This window comes from Mobula birostris, chromosome 21 (assembly GCF_030028105.1).
Source record: "Mobula birostris isolate sMobBir1 chromosome 21, sMobBir1.hap1, whole genome shotgun sequence".
Taxonomy (NCBI): Eukaryota; Metazoa; Chordata; class Chondrichthyes; order Myliobatiformes; family Myliobatidae; genus Mobula; species Mobula birostris.
In genome coordinates this window covers 59,648,893-59,667,945 of record NC_092390.1, presented here as the reverse complement: position 1 = coordinate 59,667,945, position 19,053 = coordinate 59,648,893, and the positions used below count along the sequence as shown (strand labels likewise).

Genomic DNA, 19,053 nt, shown 5'->3' with positions numbered 1-19,053 from the left:
TGCATCTCAGAACTTTGAATTCTCTCCCCATTCAAATAATAGTCTGCCTGTTTATTTCTTCTGCCAAAGTGCATAACCATACACTTTCCAACATTGTATTTCATTTGTCACTTCTTTGCCCATTCTCCCAATCTATCCAAGTCTCTCTGCAGACTTTCTGTTTCCTCAGCACTACCGGCCCCTCCACCTATCTTTGTATCATCAGCAAACTTAGCCACAAAGCTACCTATTCCATAATATAAATCTTTGATGTACAATGTAAAAAGAAGCGGCCCCAACACGGACCCCTGTGGAACACCACAGCCAACCGGAATAGGATCCACGTATGTAACTTGCCCGTAATTCCATGGACTCTTATCTTGTTATGCAGCCTCATGTGTGGCACCTTGTCAAATGCCTTCTGAAAATCCAAATATGCAACATCCACTGCAACTCCCTTGTCTAGTCTACTTGCAATTTCCTCAAAAAATTGCAATAGGTTTGTCAGGCAGGATTTTCCTTTAAGGAAACCATGCTGAGTTCTGCCTATCTTGTAGTGTGGCATGTTGCCAAGTGTTCAGGGCGTTGGGCTCACGATCTGAAGGTCGTGGGTTCGAGTCTCGGCCACGGGAGGGGGAGTCTCCTACTCTCAGTCGTTTCACGCCACAGAAACCGACTTATTCTTCTCCCTCTTAAGTCCACCTTAATCCAAATGCTATGTGCATTTAAATACAGCACCATCAGTCCTGCATTCTTGGCCGTTATGAATTTTGCCTCTGTGGTACAATTGAACACTTTGCTCTGTTTGCAGTTGTAAACAATCATTGGCTTGTCCTTCCTTACATTCATATTACATATTACATCATCTATTTGTAAACCTGCTGGCTCATCCTCAGCTCCATCATACTGGTTCCCATCCCCCTGCCATAGTTGTTTAAGCCACAGCTCTAGAAAAACTGTCCATAAGATATTGGTCCCCTCAGATTCTAAATTAAACTAAATGAAACAATTTCCATATGGGATACTTCGGTTGTTAGGATTGTGCAGAGAAGGTCTTGCCCAATCCCTGGGTCACTTTAAGCTTTAACGGTTCATTTATTATCAAAATATGAATGCTGTATACAACTCTGAGATTCTTCTTCTCCAGATAGCCATGAAGCAAAGAGAAACCATGGAAGTCAGTTCAGAGAGAAACAGCAAACCCACTAACACAGTCATCAACCTCCCAAACACCCTTCCCCACACAAAAAACTACATGAAAGTATGGCGAAAACACAGAATATAAAAACCATAAGACAGAAAAAAGTCTGTAGTCCATAGTCCAAAATCCGTATGCAGTAACCTCAGTAACATTCACCAGAATTTTTGAAAGAGACAGACTTCGGGCACAGCGAAAGGCCAGACAGACTTCCCTCTCTGGCAACAGAGCATTTCCACTAGCGAACAAAAGCCCATGAGCACTCAATGTTTCCTTCGATGTTTGAGTCTTCCTCATTGCTTTAATCAGAGAAATAGAATTGAACATTGGCTTGTGACCTTTCTTCTCCTCAAGATTTACACTTGTTGCTACCCCAAATTTTCTTGGAAACAGCAAGGCGCTGGATCATTCAATCAATCTCCAAACTGGAAATCTCAGGTTCTAGCAGTTCCAGCAACACATTCAAGATGAAAATCTGATGTAAGAAAAGTGAAATAAATGGTTTTGTGATTTATCCAGAAGATGTCAACCAAAGGAGTGTTGTATGCGGGCGCCAGCTTTACACCAGATTATTTAGCAGTCGTGCCTTTAGAAGAGCACCAAATGGAGTAGGATTCATGAACAAGAAGAAAAATACAAAAACTGTATACATCCTGCATATTATTTCCTGGTGATAAAAAACATCAGCTGCTTCCAATATTTTACTCCAAATTTCCAATGTGCACTGGAAGAGCAAGATTGTGAGACAAATTCAGAAAAAAATAGTATTTATATTATGGCTTATGGATTATGACCAGTACCGGGCTGCAAAGCATGTGCTACCGGGCTGCGAGGAAACAATATGATTTGGTGATATGAAACGATATGAGTCAGTTGTACCTTTCCTCATTCCCTGTCACGCCCACTGTTGAACGCACGCGAGGTCATTACCCATGCAAGGTCATCAGTCGGTCATTAACCTACAACTACTCGATGAGTAAAACACAAATGTCGCTTGAGAGTTTCTTTGGAAGAGATGGTAGGGGACATACAAGGCCTAACGATGATGATAACGTAGAGACGGCTGAGGCCGAGGCTGCAAAAAGAAAAGAAAGCTTCCTTCAACAGAAAATACGACGAGTCGTACATAAAATATGGCTTTATTGCGACCGGTGACTCGCACGCTCCAAGCCCCCTGTGTGTGATATGTGGAGCCAAGCTGTCTAATGAGGCAATGAAGCCCTCAAATCTGCTTCGGCACCTTGAGTCCAGCATCCTGCACTTAAAGACAAATCCGTTGAGTTTTTTGAGCGGGAAAAACATGAGCAAGCGAAACAGAAGCAAGTGCTGAGAGCCACGACCTCCACAAATTCTGCTGCTCCGGCAGCGTCGTACTTAGTGGCTAGCCGTATTGCTAAGGCTAAGAAGCCTTTCACTGTTGGTGAAGAATTGATTCTGCCTGCTGCCAAGGACATGTGCCGTGAACTGTTGGGAGAAGCTGCAGCTAACAAGATGGCACAGGTTTCTCTTTCAGCTACCACAGTTTCAAGGAGAATCGATGACATAGTGGAGGACATCAAAGCACAGCTGTTGGAACAGCTTAACGAGTCACCATGGTATGTTATCCAGGTCAATGACTCTACCGATGTCGACAACAAGGCAATACTGCTGGTTTATGTGCGATATATATTTCAAGGTGACATGCACAAGGATATGTTGTGTGCACTGTCACTGCCAACTGACACAACTGGGGCAGAACTATTCAAGTCTTTGAATGACTACATGTCAGGCAAACTGGACTGGTCATTCTGTGTTAGAATATGCACAGACGGGGCTGCAGCTATGACTGAACGGCTGTCGGGTTTCACTACCCGAGTCAAAGAGGTTGCTCCTGAATGTCAGTCTACACACTGTGTTACACACGGAAATGCTGGCTAGCCAAAAAATATCACCTGATCTTAACAGCGTATTGACTGACGTTGTTCACGTCAAAGCAAAAGCCCTTAACTCATGTCTGTTTGAGCAGCTTTGCGAGGAAATGGATGCAGAGCACAAACGCCTTCTCAGTGACGAGGAATGGATAGCAAAACTCACGTAGCTGTGTGACATCTTCAACCGGCTCAATGAACTCAATTTGTCAGTTCAGGGGAGAATGACAACTGTCTTCAAGTTGGCAGAAAAGTGTCTGCTTTCAAAGCCAGACTGGAACTGTGGGGACGGCGAGTAGACAGGGGCATATTTGACATGTTCCCAACATTAGCTGGGATTTTGGGAGAGACTGAGGCTGCACCGTCCTTCTCACAGCTGTCGACAGAATTCGAGCGTTACTTCCCAATCGCAAATGACCCAAGACGTGCAAAGGAGTGGGTCCGTGACCCATTTGTGAATGTCCCCAGTGAATCATCCATGTCAGCACGGGAAGAAGGTCAACTCCTCGAGCTTGCAAATGACGGTGGGCTGAAAAGTATGTTTGACATAACATCTCTGCCAGCATTCCGGATCAAAGTCAAGTCTGAATATCCTGAGATAACCACGAAAGCACTGAAAACGTTGCTTCCATTTCCAACATCATATCCCTGCGACGCGGGGTTTTCTGCAATGAATGCAACGAAAACTAAATTGCAGAATAGACTGGACATAAGGAACCCCCTTCGAGTATCGCTGTCTCCCATCACCCCTCGATAGGACCATCTTGTTGCAGGGAAACAAGCCCAGGGCTCCCACTGATTCAGCGATATTGGTGTGATGCAATGATTTTATATGCTCATACAGGGAAAATATGTGCTGTGTGTTTAATATCCAAACGTTACTTAAAATGTTATGATGCTATTGACTTATAAGTGACGTATAATTGACTTATCACTATATTCATGCGAGGAAAATATGCGCTGTGTTTAATATTAAATTCGTTAGATAACCCTCTTAGAAACGAAAATGAATGTATTAGCCAATTATAAGTGACTTATAGTTGACTAATCACCTATATTCCGGTGATGATTAACATCCCCCCACCCCGCCACCATCGGCTGGTCCGCAAGAATATTGTCAATATTAAACTGGTCCGCAGTGCAAAAAAGGTTGAGGACCCCTGGCTTATGACATCTGTCGGAGATTTCTCGGTAGTTTCACTTTAATTATTTTTTATGTATTGTGAATTTTGTGCAGGCAAAGTTGGAGGTTATATTGCACAAGAGTGTTCCGCAAGTGACACCCAGATAAACGAGTGGTAATGTTGGCTGACAGGAGATTACTTGTAAGCAGTCTAGGAGTAAGTAGTGTTTTGGGGATTTTCCAATGTTAAGTTGTGGAAAGGTGTTTGAACCTGCAATCTCCTACCAGAAAAGAATGTTATCAGTTGATCTCAATGGGAATCAAAAAATCCAGTGGAGACATCAGATGTAAGAGCAGGGTAGGGTTGTCAGCAAACTGTGATGACTAGTGCCAGTCTGATAACTGTGTCATGTCTGTCGAAAGGTCGAGAGGTTACAAACCTTGCTGTTCAGAAGTTGCAGAAGGATACTTTTCTGATGAGTTCTATCAGTCTGTCCCCACCTTGATGTTGAAATAGACCACAAATGATAATTATTCTGTTTATGAAATATTTTGTAAGAATGTCCTTTGCATATTTACAATCTTACTCATAGTACAGACGCTGTTTACTTTCAGAGCATAAAACGCTGAAACATAATAATCAAATAATTTGTCTATAGTCTGTTGTAAAGAGTAAGTTAACAGTTCAAATGATATTTTCTTTCTCCAGATGCACTTTTTAGAGTAGAATTCCATTTATGTTTTAATTTGCATCTTAAGAAGCCTATTTCCCATCTGAAGTGGAACTCATTTATTGCTTAAATTTGTCCTTTGCATATTGATTGTTTGTCAGTCTTTGTTTATGTAAAGTTTTTCATAAATTATATTGTACTTCTTTATTGTTCTGTAAATGCCTGCAAGAAAATGAATTTGAAGGTAATATATGGTAACAGATGCATACTTTGAAAATTACAGCTGGCGAAGAGGAGTATATTTACATGAACAAGGTTCTACTAGAAGAAACAACAGCAACTGAGAAGAAAGCATTGGAGAAAGGTAGGTGGACCATTGCTAATCGTAATTCACCATAAGAAGGCATATATATTTATGGTTCTCTGTCTTTCTTCCATTAGAAAGTTATCTGAGATTAAAGTACCTTGGGCATTGTGACATTAGTGTTAATCTGTGGCTGGATGAGGACCTAAAGGATGTCCTTTGGCGCCGTGGTAACGTAGTGATCAGCATGACGCTATTACAGCTCAGAGTTCAGAGTTCAATTCTGATGTCACCTGTAAGGAGTCTGTATGTTTTCCCCGAGTGTTACATAGATTTTTTCTCGGGTGCTCTGATTTCATTCCACAGTCCAAAGATGGACCGGTTTGCAGATTAATTTGTCGTTATAAATTGCCCGGTGATTAGGTTGGGATTAATTTGAGGCTACGCTGGGCGGTGCAGCTCGATCCGCACTGTACCTCAATAAATAATTAAGTTGACATTGATCTGTTGGCTGGATAAGAACCTAAACCAACTACCAAAGCATAGCACACAGCATATGCAGACCAATAAGAAGCAAAATATTGCAAGGTGAAATCATTGAATCAGAATAAACTGAGCTTTGAGACGATCGTTTCTGCAGATGTTCAGCACAACATTGTGGGTGGAACGGTCTGTTCTTACGCTGTACTGTTCTATGTTGCCTGGATGCTGGGTAAGAGGCATAAAATGTACCACTTGAATGCAAAGCAATACATGAGAAATGCTGGAGGAGCTCAGCCTGTCAGGCAGCATCTATGGAAATGAGTATCTAGTCAACATTTCAGGCCGAGACCCCCCCCCCCCCAACACCCACCTTCGGGACTGGAAAGGAAAGGGGAAGATGCCAGAATAAGAAAAGAGTGGGGAGGGAAAGGAGTATTTGAATACAAGTTCTCTTAAGGGATTGACTTTTATAAGACCATAAGATAAGAGCAGAATCTGGCCATTTGGCCCATTGAGTCTCCTCCGCCTTTTCATCATGGCTGATCCATTTTTCCTTTCAGCCCCAATCTCCTGCCTTCTCCCCGTATCCCTTCATGTCCTGACCAATCAAGAACCTATCAACCTCTGCCTTAAAAATGGGTAAGGACGTGGCCTCCACAGCTGCCTGTGGCAATGAATTCCACAGATTAACCACTCCCTGGCTATAGAAATTCCCCCTCATCTCTGTTTTAAAAGGATGCCCTTCTATTCTGAGGCTGTGTCCTAGGATCTTAAACTCTCCCACCACAGGAAACATCCTCTCCACATCCACTCAATCAAGGCCTTTCACCATTCAATAATTTCAATGAGGTCACCCCTCTTTCTTCTGAATTCTAGTGAGTACAGGCCCAGACACATCAAGCGTTCTTCATCTGACCAGCCATTCAATCCTGGAATCATTTTCATGAAACTCCTTTGAACCCTCTCCAATTTCAACACATCCTTTCTAAGATAAGGGGCCCAAAACTGCTCACAATACTCCAAGTGAGACATCACTAGTGCTTTCTAAAGTCTCAGCATTACATCCTTGCTTTTATATTCTAGTTCTCTTGAAATGAATGCTAACATCTCACTTGCTTTCCTCACTACAGATTCAACCTGCAAGTTAAACTTTGGGGAACCCTGCACAAGGACACCCAAGTCTCTTTGTGCCTTAGTTTTTTGAATTTTCTCTCCGTTTAGAAAATAGTCAACCTTTCTTAGATAAGTACATGGAGCTTGGAAAAATAGAGAGCTATGTGCTAGGGAAATTCTAGGCAGTCTCTAAAGTAGGTTACATGGTCGGCACAACATTGTGGGCTGAAGGGCCTGTAACATGCTGTAAATGTCTATATCTATGTCTATGTTCATTTCTTCTATCAAAGTGCATGGCCATACACTTCCCGACAATGTATTCAATCTGCCATTTCTTTGCCCATTTTCCAAATCTGTCCTAAGTCCTTCTGTAGCCTGTCTAATTCCTCAAAACTACCTGCCCCTTCTCCTATCATTGTATTGTCTGCAAACTTTGCCACAACGCCATAAATTCCATCATCCAAATCATTGACATATAACTTAAAAAGAATTGGTCCCAAAGCAGACCCCTGTGGAACACCACTAGTTACCGGCAGCCAACCAGAAAAGGCTCGCTTTATTCCTACTCTTTGCCTTCTGCCAATCAGTCCATGCTAGAATCTTTCCTGTAATACCATGGGCTTGTAGCTTGTTAAGCAGTCTCGTGTGTGGCATCCTGTCAAAGGCAAGCAATTCTCCTTTGTCTATCCTGCTTGTTATTTCTTCAAAGAATTCCAACGGATTTGTTAAGCAAGATTTTCCCTTGAGGAAACCATGCTGACTATGGCCTATTTTATCATGGGCCACCAAGTGCTCCAAAACCACATCCTTAACAATCGGCTCCAACAGCTTCCCAACCACTGAGGTCAGACTAAATGGCCTATAATTTCCTTTCTTCTTCCCGTCTTCCTTGAAGACTGGAGTGACTTTTGCAATGTTCCAATCTTCTGGAACTATTCCAGAACCTAGTAATTCTTGGAAGATCATTACTAATGCCTCCACAATCCCTTCAGCCACCTCTTTCAGAAGTCTGGGGTGTACACCATCTGGTCAGGGGGACTTACAGTATCTACCTTCAGACCTTTCAGTTTCCCAAGAAGCTTCTTCCTAGTAATAGTAACTTCACACACTTGATGACCCCGACACCTGAAACTTCCACTGTACTGCTGGTGTTTTCCATAGTGAAGACTGATGCAAAATACTTATTCATTCCATCCGCCATTTCCTTATCCCCTGTTGCTACCTCTCCAGCGTTGTTTTCCAGTGGTCCGATATCCACTCTCACCTCTCTTTTACACTTTATGTATCTGAAGAAACTTTTGGTATCCTATTTAATATCATCAGCTGGTTTACTTTCGTATTCCATCTTTATGACTTTTTAGTTGCCTTTTGATGGTTTTTAAAAGCTCCCAATCCTCTGCCTTTCCACCAGTCTTTGCTCTATTTTGCCCTCTCTTTGGCTTTTGTATTGGCTTTGTTAGCCATGGTTTATTATTGCGACCATCTAGAGAATGAAAATGAAGCATTTTCACATGTTGAACAAATAACCTCTACATATAGTGTGAACTGGAGAACACTAGCAACAGTTTAGACAACTTCCCGGTAGCTTCCTACATTCCCCAGCACCTATAATGATACCCTTTGGGTGGGAAAACTAGCTGGTTATTTTTAATATGGCTGAGAATGGCAATTTTGGAATCAAGTCAACCTTCTATGGCAAATGAGATACAAAGTCATTCTGCGATCTTCCAGATATTGGGGGTAAGGTATTGATGTGGATAGAGAATTGGTTAGCAGACAGGAAGCAAAGAGTGGGAATAAATGGGACCTTTTCAGAATGGCAGGCAGTGACTAGTGGCTACTGCAAGGCTCAGTGCTGGGACCCCAGTTGTTTACAATATATATTAATGACTTGGATGAGGGAATTAAATGCAGCATCTCCAAGTTTGCGGATGACACGAAGCTGGGCGGCAGTGTTAGCTGTAAGGAGGATGCTAAGAGGATGCAGGGTGACTTGGATAGGTTGGGTGAGTGGGCAAATTCATGGCAGATGCAATTTAATGTGGATAAATGTGAAGTTATCCGCTTTGGTGGCAAAAATAGGAAAACAGATTATTATCTGAATGGTGGCCGATTAGGAAAAGGGGAGGTGCAACGAGACCTGGGTGTCATTATACACCAGTCATTGAAAGTGGGCATGCAGGTACAGCAGGCGGTGAAAAAGGCGAATGGTATGCTGGCATTTATAGCGAGAGGATTCGAGTACAGGAGCAGGGAGGTACTACTGCAGTTGTACAAGGCCTTGGTGAGACCTCACCTGGAGTATTGTGTGCAGTTTTGGTCCCCTAATCTGAGGAAAGACATCCTTGCCATAGAGGGAGTACAAAGAAGGTTCACCAGATTGATTCCTGGGATGGCAGGACTTTCATATGAAGAAAGACTGGATGAACTAGGCTTGTACTCGTTGGAATTTAGAAGATTGAGGGGGGATCTGATTGAAACATATAAAATCCTATAGGGATTGGACAGGGTAGATGCAGGAAGATTGTTCCCGATGTTGGGGAAGTCCAGAACAAGGGGTCACAGTTTGAGGATAAAGGGGAAGCCTTTTAGGACTGAGATTAGGAAAAACTTCTTCACACAGAGAGTGGTGAATCTGTGGAATTCTCTGCCACAGGAAACAATTGAGGCCAGTTCATTGGCTATATTTAAGAGGGAGTTAGATATGGCCCTTGTGGCTACGGGGATCAGGGGGTATGGAGGGAAGGCTGGTGCAGGGTTCTGAGTTGGATGATCAGCCATGATCATAATAAATGGCGGTGCAGGCTCGAAGGGCCGAATGGCCTACTCCTGCACCTATTTTCTATGTTTCTATGTTTCTATGTTTCTATGCATTAATCAAAGGAACAAGTGGCATCAGGGGCTGTGGCATTTACTAGCATTGCAATTCTTTCCTAGTGGCTCTGGGTAACACTGCAAGCCAATGGTTTATTTATTTGTTTATTGAGACAATGAGCAGAACAGGGTTAACCTATTAATTGGTACGTCTTTGGACTGTGGGAGGAAACTGGAACACCCAGAGGAAACCCCACGCATTCCATGAGGAGGACATACAGACTTATTACAGTTGGTATTGAATTTGAACTCTGAACTGACACTCCGAGCTGAACAGTAGTGTAGTGATTAGCATAGTACAGGCGACCCAGGTTCAATTCCTGCCGCTGCCTGTAAGTAGTTTGTACGTTCTCCCTGTGACCGTTAGGGTTTCTCCCAGATGCTCTGGTTTCCTCCCACATTCCTCAGACATATGGTTGGTAGGTTAATTGGCCAATGTAAACTGTCTCACGATTAGACGTTGCTGGGCAGCATGGCTCGAAGAGCCGGAAGGGCCTGTTCCGTGCTGTTCTTCGACAAAATTCAAAAAGTAATAAAATAATAGTTTCATGCTAACCACTATTTAGAGGGACATTGGCCAAATGTATCTCATGAGGTCAACTTGGTTGGCCTGGACAGGTTGGATGAAGAAGCCTGCTTCCATGCTGTGTAACTCTATTGCTCTATGAACAGCTCATCTTGTTTCTTTACAATCTTTACTGTACCATTTCTTTACAGCACATATAACTGTAAACTTGCTGTTCTACTGAAATTACTTTTTTGATCTCCTAAGGTACTTACATCCTAAATTATATCCTGAACTCATAAGTTTTCATGTTAAAAATGTATGTTAATTCGGAAATAGCCTTTGTTTTTTTTGTTAACTGGTGTTTTTGTTTGCCGATCTGTAACAGTGCATCCCAGTTTTGATTCTTGTCAGTCTTCTTAATCAATTAAAGTGCATTCCTAACAACTATAAGCTCTAGTGGCCAAACAGACTGAATCTCTGATCTGATTTCTTCTGAGCTCAGTTGGAAAGTTCTTAATGGTTTTCTGCTTGTGCAAAGTTCTCAGTCCTGTCAAATCAAATGGGGTAACTAGGGAAGGTGTAATGTTTTCTCTGGGGTATAGTCCGATTAGGGAATCTCTTAATTTTGTATTAGCCTTTGTGAACCACTTTGTAGTTCAGTGGAATGTTGTCTTTGCTCCTGATTTAGGGATGTTTATCAAAGCCAAATTTATGATTGTTTCCTTATATTGGCTTGGATCACTTGCTGACACACTTTACTGTGAATAAGAAAGATGTGCATTGAAGTCAGACTTCACAATGTAATCACACGTTATGGAACTTCGATGCAGGGTTTGAGAGGAAGCAACACTATGGGAACTGGGCATACAGGTCCAAAATTCATTGAAGGTGGATTATTCATTGTATTCATTGTCTGCAGTTCTGGTCACCTACCTACAAGAAAGATGTAAATAAGGTTGAAAGAGTACAGAGAAAATGTACAAGGATGTTGCTGGGACTGGAGGACCTGAGTTATATGGAAAGATTGAATCAGTTAGAGCTTTTATTCCCCAGAACGTAAAAGATTGAGGAGAGATTTGACAGAGGTAAACAAATTTAACGGGAGTATAGATAGAGTATATGCAAGCAGGTTTTTTCTACTGAGGTTGGGTGAGACTACATCTGGAGGTCATGGGTTAAGGGTGAAAGGTTCCCTCTGAGGGAACATGAGGGGAAACTACTTGACTCAGAGAGTGGTGTGAATGTGGAATGAGCTGCCAGCGCAGGTGGGGAATGTGATTTTGATTTCAATGTTCAAGAAAAATTTAGGTATACCTGGATGGGTGGGGGGGAAGGGAATGGCGGGCTATGGTCCTATTGCAGATCAATGGAACTAGGCAGTTAAATGTTTCAGCACGGTCTGGATGGACCAAAGGGCCTGTCTCTGTGCATAGTTTTCTATGACTCAATGGCTGTACGTTGGGGAAGAGAACAGTTGTGGATTGTGGAAACAGTTGCTACATTGTTGAAAGGAAGAGATACTTTAAAGGTTCAAAGTTTCATTTATTATCAAAGTATGCATGCAGTATACAACTCTGAGATTCGTCTTCTCCAGATAGCCACAAAACAAAGAAAACCATTGAAGTTCAAAGAAAAACATCAACCCCCGCCACAGAACAAGCACTTACAAATCTCCCCAAATTACATCGTACAACAAGAGCATCAAACCACCCCCACCATCATACAGAAGAATAAATCAGGTGAACATCAAACCCGAACCCCCCCACACACACAAAAAAACTGACAGATCGCATCAAAATTAAATCACTCAGATGACAACAAGAAAGAATGGACTAAAACACAGAATATAACAAACATAAAAATAAAAGGAGTGCAGTCCAATCCATAAATCACTGAACTACTTTAGAGACACAGAGAGAAGATGTGTGTTGTGCGATCGTGGTTTTGAGGGAGGTAGAGTATTGAAAGAGCATGGTACTTAAGAATGCTGGTGCTGAAGGGTAAATCTCTTGCTGAGAAAGTGCTGTGTTAGGGGAACAGATTACTATCAAACGTACTGTTCTCAAGATGGATCCATCCTGATGGTTGAGCTGGATGCTAAAGTTCTGCCAGGAATGAAGTACAGAATTCTCTTTTATATTGTTACGGCTCTTTTAAATCGAGGCTTAAAACTTTTTGCTGTGGCTTTTAATTAGAATTTCCTGCACTGTAACTTTTATTTCTTTAATTTTATATGCAATTTTCTTCTGTTTATATTGTCTGAAATCTGATGTTTGATTTTTCAATCTTGTTTTATGTAAAGCACTTTGAACTGCCTTGTGGCCAGTATAGGGCAAAGGGCTGAAAGGGCCTATTCAGTGTTATATCTCTAAATAGATAGACAGACAGGCAGACTTTATAGCAAAGGACTGCAAGCAAGTAGATTTCTTCCTCAAGGCTATTATTCTGCTGGTTTTGGATACACAACTTAGCAAAGTTAAATTCAAATGTACTGTGAAATTTCTTTTGAGTTGGACTCCAGGAAGTATATATATGTGGTGATTATATAATCCCACTTTCATTGGCAGATGAATCCCAAATTTGCAAAGGCTTTCATCTACATCCAACAAGCACATGTTTTGCTGCTGATTAAGAAGTGATCATATTATGTGGCCACAGTTTCCTCCTTTTGCAGTATAGTTCAAACCAGGCCAACAACCACTTTTTTGCAACTCCGTCATTCTGGTTTGATTGTGCAAAGTACTTGATTCAAGGATGACTTGGAATCTTTTGGGAAAAAAAATCCCTGATGATGACAATGCTCCAGCTGCAGAGACATCTATTTTATCAGGATAATAAATACTGATATAATTGAGGAGGTTTTGCTCTTTTCAATGGAAAATACTACTGCTTAGGCCAACTCCAATTGTTGCCAAGAATCAAGAAACAATGCAGTCAACTGTCATCTCTGTAGTTGCTGACAAATATGTTTCAGGTCTGATGAAAGAGATGGTATCTCGGGTTCACTGTTTGTAGGGTTGTCTGCTGAGCCTGAAGGTTAGGTCATAAACATTTTGTCACCAGTCAAGGTGACATCGTCACCTCAAATGGTGACAAAACGTTTGCAGCCTAACCTCCGGGCTGGGTGAACTACCCTACAAGCAAGTGTTTCATGTCAGCTAGGGTGAAATTAGTCTTAAAATGGCAGTCTTCGCAAGGAATACTTAACATTACAGCAGCATTTGAAACAGTAGCTATATATTGAAAATTCAGAGCCCTCAAGTTTCTTCCCTTTGATATTTTTTAATTCTGGCATTACAAACACCAGGCTTCTCCAGTCTGAGGTGCAGGACCAGGCCTCAGGGTCCTGTTCACTCAGTGGTGGTGCTTTAGGCCTGTGACTAAGAGGCTTGAGGATTTGACTACCCACATTATACCCCCTATACCTAATAACATGGTCACTGAGTGTACTCTTGTGGTTTTCTGCTGCTGTAGCCCATCTACTTCAAAGTTTAACGTGTTGTGTGTTCCGAGATGCTCTTCTGCACACTAATGTTGTCATACATGATTATTTGAGTTATTGCCTCCTTCCTGTCAACTTGAATCAGTCTGGTCATTCCCCACTGACCTCTCTGATTAGGCATTTTCACCCACAGAACTGCCACTCACTGGATGTTTTTCTGTAAACTCTAGAGCAGATGTTCCCAACCTGGGGTACCCGGACCCTTTGGTTAATGATAAGGGTCCACACGGCATGTAAAAGGGTGGAAACCCCTGCTCTAGAGACTGCCGTGCATGAAAATCCCAGGAGGTCGGCAGTTTCTGAGATATTCAAACCACGCTGTATGTCACCAACAATCATAGTCATGGTCATAGTCATAGACATACTTTATTGATCCCGGGGGAAATTGGTTTTCGTTACAGTTGTACCATAAATAATAAATAGTAATAGAACCATAAATAGTTAAATAGTAATATGTAAATTATGCCAGTAAATTATGAAATAAGTCCAGGACCAGCCTATTGGCTCAGGGTGTCTGACCCTCCAAGGGAGGAGTTGTAAAGTTTGATGGCCACAGGCAGGAATGACTTCCTATGACGCTCTGTACTGCATCTCGGAATCATCCTACAGTCAAAGTCACATAGATCACATTTCTTTCCCTTTCCGACATTTGGTCTGAACAACTGAACCTCTTGATGATACCTGTATGCTTTTACATATTGATTTGCTGCCACATGATTGGCTGATGAGATATTTGCAACAACCAGCAGACGTACAGGTATACTTAATAAAGTGTCCGCTGAGTCCACTTTCTCCATGACTGCAGCAAGATACAGTATCCCCAGATTTACCGAGGCAGCGAGAAGTGTAGACAGAGTAAGTGCAGACGTAACTCATCTATTTCACCACTTCCATTTTCTTTCATTAATAACTTCCTTATTTTGACAATCTTTTCACCACAATTTCTTTTGGCTGGTTATGTGATTAACCAACATTTCTGACTATAAGTTCCACAGTGCTTTGTGATAGAGAACTCTTCCCACCCTCCTGAACGTGCTGACTAAGCAGATGCCAATCACATGGAGATGACAGACAGGAACACGAGCCTTGCTTTTTTGTTCTGGCCTGCAGTTGAAGGGTAATAATGTTGCTGTGTTGATTTCAGTTAGTCCAGACACTGTCGATTTTCTCACCTCAGCGTTCATTAGTTATGAAAGATCACTCATTCCTTTGATCCTGGTTTGATTTAGACACTGACACAGAGCAGATTGCTCAAGCAGCCTTTTCCAAATGAACTGCGTCTATCACAAAATCGGACTGGGCATTCCCTGTATTGACTTACGACGCATCAGACACATGGGCAGGTGATGTCACCAGATCTCTTATCCCCCACCAACTAGCAGTGAATTTCCAACATCAAAAGTGAAGCAACTATATGACAGTCACAAAAAAAGAATGCAGCCTAGGGTGCAGTAGTGTACCGGTTAGTGCTATTACAGCTCAGGGCATCGAAGTTCAGAGTTCAATTCCAGCGTCATCTATAAGCAAGTTTGTGCGTTCCTTCTTCTGTGGGTATGGGTCTCCTGTGGTGCCCCAGCTTCTTTCCACAGACCAAAGATGTCAGCTAGTGGGTTAATTAGTCATTGTAAGTTGTCATATGATTAGCACCTACTTTCTTACTACCCGTTACACCGCTGGTGTTTAGGGCAATAATGAAGGTCCTCCATCTCTGGTGGTGTTCAAGGCTCCCTTCATCATGTCAGCAGCTTTATCTCAGTTTTCGTTCCTGTCAGTCACGCAAGTCCCAGCTGGAGACTCAGGAATACCATCGCACTCAGATGTAGAAGGATTCTTCATTGCTGTTTCCGTAATGGTTTTGTTCTACCAGACAGTGTTGTTAGCGCTGAGCTGAACCTCCAAGCCTGGATGACCAGTGAGTCACTCATAGTCTGGCCTCTACCCTTTGACCTGTTTGGCATGTGTGTCCCTACCAAGAGCCAAAGACCAGACTCCAGCCAAAATACAAACAAGAGAAAATGTGTGGATGGTGGAAATCGAAGCCACACACACAAAATGCTGAAGGAACTCAGCTGATCAGGCAGCATCTATGCGAAAGATTACAGTCAACATTTCAGGCCTTCTTTTCCATAGATGGTGCCTGGCCTGCTGAGCTCCTCCAGCATTTTGTGTGTGTTCCAGCCAATATAGCTCTCCAGGTCATTGAGGCACTCAAGCCTCCAAACCACAACAAGGTTGTGGTTCTCTTGGAGGTCCTGTGATTAGGCAAGAGTTAAAATTGGTGGGTTGTTGGGTGGTGCAGCCTGGTGGCCTGCTCCTTGTTGTATCTCTACATAAATAAATTAAATAGAACTGCTAAAACCTTCTGGTGGGTTGTGAATTGAAGGCTGTCCATTTCTGTATCACATGCAGTATCTAGCTGTTTTAGTTTGCAGTATTCAGGATAGTTCAAACTGGCCCAGCAAAGATAACAACCTGTTTCTCAGTGCAGATGTTGTGATCTCGTCGCTACAAATCACAGCGCATTTCGGAGTGGTGTTGCACCACATGGGCCCAAGGCATCATCAGGGGACACAATCACATGGGGGAAGCTCTGGCCCCTGCCCCTCACACTCATCCCTAACTCCATGGCAACCTTTTATACAGCAGGTCTGTGCGGTCCTTCAAGGCCTGACGATTTTTCCAGTGATCAGTGCATGGCCGCATGTTCACTGACAGGATTTACGAGCATCAGGGAGGAGGCAGTGTTGCATCCATGCCAGGACCACCAGGACAAAATCAGTTACTTTCCCTTAAGCAGTAAGGCTCCAGCCAGTGACACACCACCACTATATTATCACTTCCTGTTGGTCACCTTATGCACAGACACTGCTGCGCCTAGTGTCACTTTATGGACATACAATCTATATATATATATATATAGATATATACACTTGTGTACTGAAAATGACATTAAACAATCTTGAATCTTTATTTTTTACTTAACGATACAGCTCTTCCAGCCCTTCATACTGTATCCCCTCAGCAACCTCACAACCCCAATTAATCCTAACCTAATGGTGGGACAAATTACAGTGATTGATTCACCTACCCTGTACACCTTTGGACCACAGGACCTGGATATAAAAGTACGTGAATGGCGTACGTCATGACGCTACCACGTTATAAAGGCGCACCTTGCTACAAGTAAAACGAATTTTATACATATCCCTCAGTCTACCTTGCTTTATGTTTTAGAGTTACAAAACGTAACAATCAGCTCCACATAATGGTTGCTAGGAGCCACAAAACCAGCTTCCTCTCAGCAAATAAAAAAAGCTGAATTGTTGCAGCCGAAGTCTTAGCAACCAGTTAGTTGAATGGGTGGCTCTATGAGTTAACACTTTGTCTGGTCACCTTTGCGTAATGGGTTCAGATCAAGTGCTAATTGGCTGAATGAAATTCTGCACTGTATGTGGGTCACAAAGGTCCTACATGAAATGAGTTTGGTCTTTGTCAAGTTTGACTCCTACTGAGTGTTGGCCAGTACCCGAAAACTGGCACCAAGCTTGTGGAAAAAGAGCAAGCATGGATGGTGTGGGAAATGGAAACATCATACTGATGCAATGGAAAATAACAGCGCTTTGGAAGTTTGGACAAAGATGCATTGTTGGGAATGGATCAAGAGAGTTTCACAATGATTAACCATACCTGGCCCTGGAATACTGGGTGCTCGCACAAAGGAAATCTTTCCATTTTAAAAGACCGACGTCCTTTCCTTGATTTCCAAAGTATTTAGAAAAATTTATTACTGCATTTGGAACAGAATTCAGTTTATGCATTAAAGTTAAACTGAGTTTCATTTCAATGTCCATGACTCATACCCTGGCCTCATAATCTGTACTGAGTATCTGTGAAAGAGTGTACCTATGCACTCAATTTCAAAGACTCTTCATCTCATGTTCTCGATATTTATTTCTTATTTATTTTTTTTCTTTCTTTTTGTATTCGGAGTTTGAAAGGCTTATCATATGAGGAGTGGTTGATGGCTCTGGGCCTGTATTCACTAGAATTCAGAAGAATGATGGTGGATGGTGGGAGGATCTCACTGTAATCTATTGAATGTTGAAAAGCCTTGATGGAGTGGATATGGAGATGATGGTTCCTATGGTGGAGTAGTATAAGACCAGAGGATGCAGCCTTAGAATAGAGGGACGTCCATTGAGAATGGAGATGAGGAATTTCTTTAGCCAGAGAGTGGTGAATCTATGGAATTTGTTGCCACAGGTGGCTCCAGAAGCCAAGTATTTACGTATATTTAAGGCATAGTTTGATAGATTCTTGATTAGTCAGGGCATGAAGAGATACAAGGAGAACGCAGGGAATTGTGACTGAGAGGGAAATGGAACAGCCATGATGAAATGGCAGGGAAAACTTGATGGGCCAAGTTGCCTTTTTCTACTCCTATATCTTATAGTTTTATGGTCTTATGATATTTGCACAGTTTGTTGTCTTTTGCACATTGGTTGTTTGTCTGTCCTGTTGGGTGTGGTCTTTCATTGATTCTATTCTGTTTCCTATATTTACTGTGAATTCCCACAAGAAAATGAATCTCAGGGATGTATATGGTGACATATATGTACTTCGATAATAATGAACTTTGAATACTGAGGGATATGAGTACAGTCAAAAGTGCTAGATTGAATGTAAAGTTAAACTGAGCCCTTCTCTGGGTATCGAAGTTCCCATCCTATCATCTTAAAGGAATTTGCCAGATGAGCTAGCTGATACTGAAAGTCAAGAATAATCAGTTGATGTGGTCTTCTATCGTCACTAGTTCTGGCCTTGATCTATTAATATCACATGCAATGTTTCCTGCAATAAAGAGAGAAAAAAAAGTGCCTGTCAAATATTTTAAGCCTTTGAAATGTATGTTGCGGGTGCAAGATTTTTTACACATTTGTATATTGTTAATAAAACGAATTCCCTTAGGAGGTGACAGATCCTTAGAGTCCTGACCAGTTTGATTTAAGTAGCATACACCAACTTGTGCAGAAAGCTCTGCTTTCAATTCATGAGAATACTTTCCATCTTTGCTGAACTTGGCAGCTGCTGAACTGTAAGGGTGTGTTATGATGAGAATACATGTAAGTTTTAAGACCACTCTGGGGATTTCAAAGCATCTTGAAGGAGCCAGGAACCTCATTATGTAACATGTTTGAGGCAATATTAAAAACAAGTGATGGACATTATCCCACTCAACCCCGTTCTCCTACCTTCTGCTCGTAACCTTTGACACCCTGACTAATCAAGAACCAATTAACTTCCGCTTTAAATACACCAAATGACTTGGCCTCCACAGCCAACTATGGCAATGAATTCCACAGATTCATCACCCTCTGGTTAAATAAATTC

At 42.1% G+C, this 19,053-nt stretch overlaps 1 protein-coding gene across 3 annotated transcripts in view; it reads left to right on the top strand.

Moving 5' to 3' along the window:
• Nucleotides 1-19,053, top strand: part of afap1l2 (actin filament associated protein 1-like 2) — a 276,181-nt gene that overhangs the window by 148,790 nt on the left and 108,338 nt on the right. For all 3 annotated transcript variants that reach the window (XM_072239587.1, XM_072239585.1, XM_072239586.1), the window contains one exon: nt 5,162-5,242. In XM_072239587.1, coding sequence (XP_072095688.1) covers nt 5,162-5,242 — 81 coding nt within the window. The remainder of the gene's footprint in view (nt 1-5,161; nt 5,243-19,053) is intronic.